At 43.0% G+C, this 12138-nt stretch overlaps 1 protein-coding gene across 3 annotated transcripts in view; it reads left to right on the top strand.

The window, feature by feature from the left end:
- TMEM43 (transmembrane protein 43) overlaps positions 1-12138 on the top strand; it is a 44299-nt gene that overhangs the window by 27238 nt on the left and 4923 nt on the right. For all 3 annotated transcript variants that reach the window (XM_068253067.1, XM_068253069.1, XM_068253068.1), the window contains exons 9-10: positions 4272-4343; positions 9696-9797. In XM_068253067.1, coding sequence (XP_068109168.1) covers positions 4272-4343; positions 9696-9797 — 174 coding nt within the window. The remainder of the gene's footprint in view (positions 1-4271; positions 4344-9695; positions 9798-12138) is intronic.

The raw sequence follows: 12138 nt of genomic DNA, 5'->3' as shown, positions 1-12138 counted from the left end.
TAATAAGAAGAAGGTTTTTCCGAAAAAACAAAAACCGACTCCTAAAAAGAGGTTTTTTCGGAAGCCAGCAAATGAGCAAAAGGAATCTTTTAAAGATCAAAGAAGAGGCAAAAGATGGACCTTGGATAGGTCTGCGAGAGGGGGATTTAAATCCAAAAACCCTGAAACACAGCCTAAATCACAATGACTCATTCCAGGCGGTGGGAGGAAGATTAAGGTACTTCAATCTAAAATGGTCTCTGATGTCAGGAAGTCCATTTATACGACAACTGATAAGATTCGGTTATCGAATAGAGTTTGGTCATCCTCCACCGTCAAAATTTGTAATCACAAAGTCTCCAAAAGAGCCAGATCTGGTTCCAGAGATTCTCAAGATTTTAGAAAATATGTTAAGTCAGAAAGTGATAAGAAGGGTTCCGAAAGTGGAACAAAAGGAGGGGTTTTACTCCACAATTTTTGTTGTAAAAAAACCGTCAGGCAAATACAGACTGATCCTAAATCTAAAAAAAGTTAAATCCGTTCATGAAAAAGAAAAGATTCAGAATGGAATCAATTTTTTCCGTGAGAGATCTTTTATTTCCAGGGGCCTTTATGGCGTCACTAGATCTCAGAGACGCATATTGGCATATTCCAATCCACAGGCAATCCCAAAAGTTTCTGAGATTTGCCGTAAAAGTAAACGGAATTGTAAACCATTACCAATTCGTTTGCCTCCTGTTTGGAATCACTTCTGCCCCAAGAATTTTTACCAAAGTTCTGGGAGAGGCATTGATTCCTCTAAGACAAAAGTCAATTCAGATCATTCCTTATCTGGACGACTTGTTGATTCTAGGAAGTTCAGTACAGGAACTGGAAAATCATTTAGAGATGGTTTCAGATCATCTCAGATCTCTAGGGTGGATTATAAATTTGGAAAAATCCATGCTAATTCCAAAACAGGAAACAGTGTTTTTGGGAATGAGTATAGATACAAAAAGACAAATTATTTTTTTGCCACCGGAAAAGATAGAAAAATTAATGCTGGCAATACAGTCTTTAATAAAGGATCCAAAGGTGTCACTCAGAGAGATCTCTCGGGTGCTGGGTCTAATGACTTCAACAATTGTGGCAGTGCCGTGGGCATTAGCACATATAAGGCTGTTGCAGAAGTGTCTGTTGGAAAATTGGGATGGACGTCCCCAGACATTAGACTTCAAAATTACGATTCCACAAATGGTTGTGTCGTCTCTGCTATGGTGGTTGGAGGAGTCCAACCTGAGGAAAGGCAGGCTTTGGAAGGAACCAGTGGAAAGGATCCTTACCACGGACGCGAGTGCGTGGGGATGGGGAGCTCATGTAGGGCACCTAGCGGTCCAGGGAAAGTGGACCAAATGGGAATCCCAAAAGTCATCGAATTGGAGAGAGTTAACAGCAGTAAACATGGCTCTGCTACAAGTACAACACGAGGTAGCCAACTGCCATGTGCTGGTCCAATCAGACAATGTGACGACCGTGGCGTTTATAAACAAACAGGGAGGTACAAGATCCCAGTTGTTACAGGAGATGGCAGAACAGATTTTTTCATGGGCAGAAAAGAACATATTGTCCTTGAAAGCGGTACATCTCAAGGGTACCTTGAATGTGGAGGCAGACAAATTGAGTCGCAATCAGTTTCTGGCCTCAGAGTGGTCTCTCAACAAGGAGGTGTTTGCAGAGATTGTGGCGAAATGGGGTCTTCCAGACGTAGATCTCTTAGCCATGGAAGAAAATGCGCAGGTTCAGAAGTACTTTTCACTGAACCCGAGAGACAATTGTTTAGCAGTAAATGCATTCAACCAGAACTGGGAGTTTCCACTGCTGTACGCTTTCCCTCCATTGAATTTGATTCCAGCAGTAATCAGCAAGTGGAGAAAGTGCAGAAGGAAATTTAATATTGATTGCTCCCTTCTGGCCAAGGAGAAGTTGGTTTGCAACTCTGAAATCATTGGTAGTAGAGGAGCCTTGGATACTCCCAATCAGGTCAGATCTACTGTATCAGGGTCCGCTATGGCATCCTCACCCAGATTATCTGAGTCTAGCAGTGTGGATCCTGAACTAAGGTTACTTAGAGGATTGGGGGTGTCAGACAAAGTGGCTTCTACTTTGATTAGTAGTCGCAAACTGGTGACAAGAAAAATATATATGAAATACTGGAAAACATTTCATTCTTGGCTGGAAAATTCAAAGTTTAATAGCTTGTCAATCCCAGCGGTTCTGGAGTTTCTTCAGGAAGGCTGGGATAAGAGTATCTCAATAAGTACACTGAAAGTACAAGTTGCAGCACTTTCTGCGTTTTCTGGGTTGCCTTTGTCTTCCTCACCTTTAATTATAAGGTTTTTCAAGGCCCTGTCTAGGAAGTCTCCGATCTTTAGACCTTATGTGTCCCCATGGGATCTATCTATTGTGCTCAAAGGTTTATGTAAAGAACCGTTTGAACCTTTAGAACATTGCTCCTTTAGATTGCTCACATTGAAAACAGTGTTTTTAGTGGCAATCACTTCAGCCAGGAGAATTAGCGAAATTCAAGCGTTATCTGTAAAGAATCCATATTTTCAGGATTTCCAAGACAGAATTGTACTACAAACTGATCCTAAATTTTGCCCAAAGGTTATGTCCAAGTTTCATAGATCTCAGGAAATTGTGCTTCCTACTTTTTGTGTCAATGCAGGTTGTGAGTAAGAGAAAAATTTTCACACTCTGGATGTTAGAAGATGTGTTATGGAATATCTAAAAAAGACGTCTGAGATTAGAAAGACAGATTCTTTGTTTACGTTGTTTTCAGGGAAAACAATAGGTCAGAGGGCATCAAATTCCTCTATTGCTAATTGGATAAAGTTGGCTATTGTTGAAGCATATAAGGCAATGCAATTAGAAGCTCCGGCTTCATTCAAAGCTCATTCGACTAGAGCAGTGGCGGCATCATGGGCCAATAATACAGGGGCTTCACCAGAACAGATCTGCAAGGCAGCCACGTGGTCAAGTTTTTCGACCTTTATTCGACATTACCGAATTGATGCAATTTCAGCTCATGATCAGGCGTTTGGAAGAAAAATTCTCCAAGCGGTGGTCCCACCCTGAGGTTGTATTACTTGTTAATCGTCTCACCTTGCCCTGAAGGATTGTGGGAAAAAATCAGAGTTAGTACCTGCTAACGCTGTTTTGAACAATCCTTCAGGGCAACGATCCCACCCGGGTGTTTATTGTCTATGTCCTATAGTAGCACGTATGTGGGTTAGTGGATGTTCACCTGTCGGGTACTTGGGTTAAAAGCACTGAGGGTGGACTAACCATGTGATTGTTTTATAGGGGAAGTGCTGCTTGTTCCTGCGTTTGGGTGGGGCAACGTCTCACCTTGCCCTGAAGGATTGTTCAAAACAGCGTTAGCAGGTACTAACTCTGATTTTCTGGCAGAGCGGTGATCAGAGACGGTGGAAAAATTATTATCGTAGTTTCCGCCGTATAGTTTCTCCTAGTTTCTCCTAGGTAATATTTTCACACCTCGCTATAAAATGCTTTTTAAACCACCAACAAGCAAGAAAATACCTGATTAGTACTTTTTTTCCACTTACTTTTATGTAGTTTTTCAATTGTATAATGCTTAAAATGTATTTTAAAGAGAATACGAAAGTGATCTCATAGGAGATAACTCAGGAGAAAAAGTTAATTGCATATGGGCCCCTGCGTCTTATATGGCAAAGGCAAGAAATCCCCGACTTCTGAACGACTGCTTATATGAACCGCGACCCGTCGCCACGTCAGGGATTTCTTGCCTATGTGCCCGCTCTGTCCTGTGCATCCATCCTCCTGCCTCGCTATCTCCCCCGTGTCCCCGCCTCTCTCCCCGCCTCTCTCCCCCATGTCCCCACTACCTCCATGTGTTTCTAATAATGTCCCTTTGTGTTTCTAAAGCCCCATCTACACGATAGGATTCTTTGTACAATTTGATTATGATTCTATTTACGATCCTATTAAATTCCGACATGTCTGATCAGGATTCAATTAGATTTGCCATTGTTTTGCAATGGCAAATCGAATTGAATCGAATCCTGATCGGACATGTCGGATTTAATCGGATCGTAAGTAGAATCGTAAACAAATCGTACAAAGAATCCTATCGTGTAGATTGGGCTTAATACTGTGTCCTTGTAGCTGTAGCTGCGGCTCTTACCTCTCCAGCAGCACCTGCAGGGATAGCCGACCTCTTCACCGCCGCACTTCTCTAGTCCATACATCTACCTGTATTGTCATTTCAGGTGGGGGACCTGCGGATATCTTTCTGGTACGCCGGAGCTTCTATGGGAAACTCTTTAGGCACGGTAGACACGGTAAGATGAGCTCTTTCTTTATGTATTATATACTTCTGTTACTAAAGATACAGTATATCTAACTTGTGTAAAGCTATTTACTGAGTCTCTCAACAGTGCAATAACAAGGTGAATATTTATTTTCTCCCAGATATCTGCTTTAATGGGACAAATTCCAGCAGTCAAGTAATTCTGATTGGACTTTTAAACAATCACACAGTTTTTTACACAAATTTCTCATACATTGTTGTCTTCAAACAGTGACATAATGAGAAAATCAATAAAATGCCATTTAATGTATCAATAGAAGTCAAGCAAAATGCCTTTAATACTTTAAAGGTGCGTACACACATGCGACTATAGTAGTTTGAAACGATCGTTCCCCGATCATTTCAAACGACGATCGTTTAAAAAAAAAAAAGCAGCCAACGACCATTACGGCTAACGACGGACGAGCTAGATCGTTAAAAAACGAACGATCTAGCTTGGCGGATTTTTTCCAACGACGATCGTTTGCAAAAGTAGTACATCGTTGGAAAGGTCGTTCGTACTAGGTTTGACATGCGCATTTCGTTATTTCTCCATGGAACTTTTCATTTTTATGCGCAAGTGCAATAGTTGCTTTACGTGATGTAACATTCGTTCTAACGATCAGATCGTTACACAACTTTAAAAACTAACTTTACTTAGGTCGTTCTTTCTGTCAGGAACCCGGCCCTGCGGCACGCCTGCGTATACGGTTCCCGACTGCGGGCTTGACCAGATCAAGCGGGGAGCAGCCTTATTCAAGCTAAAACAAGGCTGTGACCCCTCAGAACACTTCTCACTGCCACCACTAGCTGCCGCTAGACACTTCCACTCTGCTGTCGAGTGATCTGCATGCAATCCACGGTTCCATATTCAGGTCAGCTTTGTGCTTTAGGCCGAATACGGGAACGCCATGCACACACACACACTATTCAATCGTACAGTAGTAAGGCACAATCAGGCACGGAACTTGTAATGCAAGTTACACTGCAGTCTCTCCTTCTAGGCTATGAGCGTTAGTTTAGTGCAGCAGAAGTCAAACTTATTAAATAACGATTTCATATTCCAGGAAAAAGTGGAACAATGCAGAAAATAATATATACAAAAGATTTACAAAAACTAAGTATAAAAGTTACAAGGATACACAACAAGACAAGTTGCAAAAATAAAAGGGAAATAAAAACATTACCAGCGTAGGTTAGAACGTGGTTGGCGGGAGAACGCTGTTTCCGATTCGCTCGGGATCATCCCTAGCTATGCGCTACCTCCAAGAGAAGATGATCTGTGAATGTCCCAGGCTGAGTTATATAGTCCCCTTGGTAGCCTTGGGCATTTAATGTTCCGTCCCCAAAACTAACGCAATTTCCCAGATTGTGACATCTGGTCATATCCTTTCTGTGATATGCAAACTTCAAAGCTTTCCTGTGTTAGTTTTTGATCTTTCAGAGATTTCAAAACCCTTCCATAGCTCTAATTTCCACAGGTAAAAATTGTATAAAAAGGACTTCGAAACCCTTCACCCACTTCCAGTAGGCGGTCATATGTAAATTTCAAACTTTCCTGTGTTAGCTTCCACTGTCCCCAGACCCTGGTAGTCTTGCTTTGTATATTGGGACAATGGACTGTCTACAGAGTTCAAAAGCCATTCAGACCAGCCTATTCTTCCTCAAGTGGCTGCTAATTAGCAGTTCCTTGCTACCCCAGGAACTTAATGCAAACATAGTTTCACAGGCAATCCCACCTGAGACAGCAGATCAAAGGTGACTGGCTAGTGGCCTAATGAGCCATTTCCTTGCCCCAAGCTAGTAACTCCAGGTAACAGCTTCCTTTTAGCAGACATACACATGTGACACAGGCAGAAAAAATGGGAAAATATGGCTTCTGTGTTCTGCATATGATCCCAGCATCATAACTAGCTGCGATGATATGACACTTTCGTCAATTAAAAGTTTGTTCGTCGTTCACAACGAACGATCGTTGTCGTATGTGTGTACGTAGCTTAAGACATACACCTTGAACAAGCATGCAGATCAAGTGTTTCTGACTGAAGTTTCACTGGGTTTACTGCATGCTTGTCTCAGGTGTTTGATTCTGTCACTACTGATGCAACGAAGATCAGCAGGACTGCCAGGCAACTGGTATTGTTTAAAGTGACACTGAAGTGAAAAAAAACAAAACCTCATAATGAATTGGTTGTGTAGTAGGGATGATTAATAGACCATTAGTAGCAAAGAAAAAAGTATCATATTTTTTATTTTCAGGTACGGTATATAGCATCCACTGCAGGTGGCGATAGGGCAAATATTCCTTAAAGTTCCCCTGAATGATGCAATAATTTATTTATACAGGATCTTCTCAAAAAATTAGCATATTGTGATAAAGTTCATTATTTTCTGTAATGTACTGATAAACATTAGACTTTCATATATTTTCGATTCATTACACACAACTGAAGTAGTTCAAGCCTTTCATTGTTTTTCTTATAGATGATTTTGACATGGAGCTCATGAAAACCCAAATTTCCGATCTCAAAAAATTAGCACATTTCATCCGACCAATAAAAGAAAAGTGTTTTTAAAACAAAAAAAGTCAACCTTCAAATAATTATGTTCTGTTATGCACTCAATACTTGGTCGGGAATCCTTTTGCAGAAATGACTGCTTCAATGCGGCGTGGCATGGAGGCAATCAGCCTGTGGCACTGCTCAGGTGTTATGGAGGCCCAGGATGCTTCGATAGCGGTCTTAAGCTCATCCAGAGTGTTGGGTCTTGCGTCCCTCAACTTTCTCTTCACAATATCCCACAGATTCTCTATGGGGTTCAGGTCAGGAGAGTTGGCAGGCCAATTGAGCATAGTAATACCATGGTCAGTAAACCATTTACCAGTGGTTTTGGCACTATGAGCAGGTGCCAGGTCGTGCTGAAAAATGAAATCTTCATCTCCATAAAGCTTTTCAGCAGATGGAAGCATGAAGTGCTCCAAAATCTCCTGATAGCTAGCTGCATTGACCCTGCCCTTGATAAAACACAGTGGACCAACACCAGCAGCTGACATGGCACCCCAGACCATCACTGACTGTGGTTACTTGACACTGGACTTCAGGCATTTTGGCATTTCCCTCTCCCCAGTCTTCCTCCAGACTCTGGCACCTTGATTTCCGAAGGACATGTAAAAGTTGCATTCACCCAAAAAAAGTACTTTGGACCACTGAGCAACAGTCCAGTGCTGCTTCTCTGTAGCCGAGGTCAGGCGCATCTGCCGCTGTTTATGGTTCAAAAGTGGGTTCATGCTTCCATCTGCTGAAAAGCTTATATTGTGAAGAGAAAGTTGAGAGACTCAAGACCCAACACTCTTGATGAGCTTAAGGCCGCTATCGAAGCATCCTGGGCCTCCATAACATCTGAGCAGTGCCACAGGCTGATTGCCTCCATGCCACGCCGCATTGAAGCAGTCATTTCTGCAAAAGGTTTCCCGACCAAGTATTGAGTGCATAACTGAACATAATTATTTTGAAGGTTGACTTTAGGAAATTTTGGTTTTCATGAGCTGTATGCCAAAATCATCAATAAGAAAAACAATAAAAGGCTTGAACTACTTCAGTTGTGTGTAATGAATCTTTCATTCAGGTGAACTTTAAGGAATATTTGCCCTATCGCCTCCTGCAGTGCCACCTGGGAAGTAGCCTGGTCCATGCTGCCACTCATCTACCCTCTCAGTTCTTAATGGGGGAGGGGGGGGGGTGATTAATGCCGCCATTCACCTTCCCTCCTGCAGTGGAGCCTGATGATGGGTACATGGATTGTGGGAGGGCGCACGGTTGGTCTGTCAGACACCCCATTTTTTTCTACTAGCAAGTGGAGTGGCCCAAGGTGTCATCAAGCTAGCCAGTCCCCTCTAGCATTGGATTCTGGTGAGTATAGTGCTTTGTATAAATTACTTTTTTCCTACTGATAAATGGCTAGATTACACTGAATCAGTTTCTGTAAGTTGTAACACAGCGGACAACTGATGGACAGCGCATGTGAATGAGGGCCTATATCCACTGAGAGCCGCGGCCGTTGCCGATTCAGCCGCAGCTCCCATTCTGCTGCATAGCTGCAGCCCGAATCGCTAAGCCGTGCCATGCAGGGTTATGGTGACTGTGTGCTGCAGAAATCTGCAGCATGATGTCCAGATTCGCACTGAAGTGTGATCTGGAGGCAGGACATGAAATACAGTAGATGGGCAGCGTTTCCCTGTGCAGCTTGCATGCAGGGAAAAGCTGCAGATTCAGCCCATATTAGGGCATAGTGGATATGGCCCCTAAATCTTGCATGTTTCCCTATGGGTCATTTTACATGTATGTGCGTTGTAACTCTGACCTTTTTCACAACGCATTGCCTGCAAAAAGATTTTGTGTCTGTTGTGGATCCAGTACATATAAAAGCAAATGACAATGCACAGCAACTGAGAGAGAACGCGCAGAACAACTTAAAACATATCAGTTGTTGTTCTCAGTGGCCAGTGCAAACATAGCCTAAGGGCCCGTTTCCACTGGCCGCGATACGATGCAATGATGGGTTTACATGGCATCCGAACTGAAACCAAAGCAAGTCAATGGAGTAGTTTCCACTGAATGCAAATTTTAATTCGCAATGTGATGCAACCTGGAAAAAGAATCAGATGCATGCTGCAGATTCTCTCAGCAGGCATCCCATTCCCCTTGGCGCTAATAGGAAGCCGCATCCAGACTTTCAGAAGACAACCGGAAGTACCCGCGACTGGATGCACTGCCGCAACTCCCAGCCTCTTCCTCCATCACCACCACCACTGTGTGGCGGGGTTGTACCACATGGTGCATATGGCATCACACATGCACCTGGTGTCACACAGAGGTGACGACAGAGGAGGCCAGGACTCATGTCTGCAGGGCAGGTGACATTTTATACTAAAGGGGCACCAGGGGGGAGCAATTACACATGGGTACGGCTAGGCAGGTGGCTTTCGTCGCAATATTTACTGCCGTTTCCACCATGCACGTGATCAAGCGCTTACGACCAAGATCTTTCCAACATGTCTGATCAATGCATTTCACTGATTTCAACCCGAATAAAATTATTGGGCCACAAAATCGGTAGATGTATGGTCACCTTGACTTCTGTTGCATAGTACTGTCATTTTCTTAATAGTAAATTTGTCAGAATTACCAGAAGTTGGTATTAAAACATTGTCATTTTTAGTATTTCATGTACTCCTGGTAAAAAATATAGCAACTAAACCTAAAGTACAGTATAAATAAAGCAAGCTTGTTCCCTTTAGAGAAATGTTCTTTTCAGATTCTGCTGATGTTAATTATTCCTCCATTAGGTGAGTGTTATTGCGCGGCAACGAGGGGTGGAGCTGGCCCCATACAAGACCAAGTCTGGAGACCAGCTGGAACTGCTGTACCTGGGCAGCCACACCTCTGAGGTCAGTCCTGATCCCATAATCCTTCAGTTTCTGACAAGTATTAATGGGTATTATTACCATTGGTCAACTCCAGATATACATACACACCTGAATACATACTACTTGTGATAATGTTTGTAAGGTAACGTGCATATCAGAATCGTTTATTTTGCCAAGTACAAAGAGGGGGGCTGGCACATACAGGTTCTGGAAGGGAAGGGGGGGGGGGGGAAATGTCTGAAATTCGAGGCCTAGAATTATCCTTGTCATTGTCCCCACCATACCATACCTTACAGATACCTAATCGGTTAATGCTAGAACTCCAGTGGTTGACATTTTTCAGGATATTTTAGTACAAGTGGGTGCTTGAGCTCTCCCCACTTCTCCTTGTGAACTGAAAGGTCTAATAAAAAAATAAGAGTTTCACTTACCTGGGTCTTCTGCCAGCCCCCTGCAGCTGATCTGTGCCCACGAAGCTACCAAATGATCCTGTTTCCCCCGCTGCGGCTCACTTTCACTTCGCGCCTGTGCAGGCCTGGCCACGCACATCCTCGTTCACGTGTCTGTCGCCAGGAGCGTACTGTGCAGGCGCACCTGGCCCAGGGAACGCGTACGAGGATACGTGTGGCCAGGGTGCAGTGGAGGTAGACTTAGAAGTCGGCTTCCACTACGAGAAGAGAAGTTAGCCACGGCAGGGGAATGGAGGATCGGTATGTCACAGCTCCAGCATCCTGTGCTCATGCCCACGACTTTTTTTTTTTCTTTGACCTTGCAGTTCCACTTCAAGTCTTTTTTTGTGTGCTGTGGCCCTTCTCTCTCTCTCTCCCCCCCCCCCCCCCCCCCCTTTCCTGATTTCTTATTCTTTTGCATGTTTGTCACACTTAATTGTTTCTGCTCATCAAAAACCGTTAACTATTAGTCAAAGATAACATAATTGAACACAAAATGCAGTTTTTAAATGATGGTTTTTATTATTTAGTGAGAAAAAAAACTCCAGATCTACATGGCCCTGTGTGAAAAAGTGATTGCCCCCCCTAGTTAAAAAATAACTTAAAGGGACTCCGAGCAGTGCAGAAACTATGGAAAGATGCATATCATTTTAAAGCTCTCTTTCTCCTCTTTCCAATGATATATAAACCGCCAACCTACGCCTTTTAGTTTTCGCTAGTTTCGCGATTGAAATTGCTGCGGCCACAATTTCAATCGCGAAAATAAAGAAAACTAAAAGGCGTAGAGCGACGATTTAGGTGTCGCCAGAAAGAGGAGAAAGAGAGCTTTAAAATGATATCCATCTTTCCATAGTTACTTGTATTACACAGGACGACACTTTCCCCAGTGTCAGCAGCTCCATTCAGCAGAAAAAGTCGTTCTGTGTAATACAAATAACTATGGAAAGATGAATATCATTTTAAAGCTCTCTTTCTCCTCTTTCTGGCGACACCTAAATCGTTGCCCTACGCCTTTTAGTTTTCTTTATTTTCGCGATTAAAATCGCGGCCGCGGCAATTTCAATCGCGAACATAGCAAAAACTAAAAGGGGTAGGGCAGCGGTTTATATATCATCGGAAAGAGGAGAAAGAGAGCTTTAAGATGATATGCATCTTTCCATAGTTTCTGCACTGCTCGGAGTCCCTTTAACTGTGATTTATCACACCTGAGTTCAATTTCTGTAGTCACCCCCAGGCCTGATTACTGCCACACCTGTTTCAATCAAAAAATCACTTAAATAGGAGCTGACACAGAGAAGTAGACAAAAAGCACCTCAAAAGCTAGACATCACGCCAAGATCCAAAGAAATTCAGGAACAAATGAGAACAAAAGTAATTGAGATCTATCTGTCTAGTAAAGGTTATAAAGCCATTTCTAAAGCTTTGGGACTCCAGCGAACCACAGCGAGAGCCATTATCCACAAATGGCAAAAACATGGAACAGTGATGAACCTTCCCAGGAGTGGCCGGCCGACAAAAATTACCCCAAGAGCGCAGAGAAAACTCATCCGAGAGGCCACAAAAGACCCCAGGACAACATCTAAAGAACTGCAGACCTCACTTGCCTCAATTAAGGTCAGTGATCACTACTCCACCATAAGAAAGAGATTGGGCAAAAACCGTCTGCATGGCAGATATCCAAGGCGCAAACCACTTTTAAGCAAAAAGAACATTAAGGCTCATCTAAATTTTGCTAAAAAACATCTCAATGATTGCCAATACTTTTGGGAAAATACCTTGTGGACCAACGAGACAAAAGTTGAACTTTTTGGAAGGTGTGTGCCCCGTTACATCTGGCGCAGAAGTAACACAGCATTTCAGCAAAAGAACATCATACCAACAGTAAAATATGGTGGTGGTAGTGTGATGGTCTG

The sequence above is a fragment of the Hyperolius riggenbachi genome, chromosome 9 (genome assembly GCF_040937935.1).
Source record: "Hyperolius riggenbachi isolate aHypRig1 chromosome 9, aHypRig1.pri, whole genome shotgun sequence".
In the NCBI taxonomy this organism is placed as follows: Eukaryota; Metazoa; Chordata; class Amphibia; order Anura; family Hyperoliidae; genus Hyperolius; species Hyperolius riggenbachi.
This window is presented reverse-complemented; position numbering and strand designations above follow the sequence as displayed.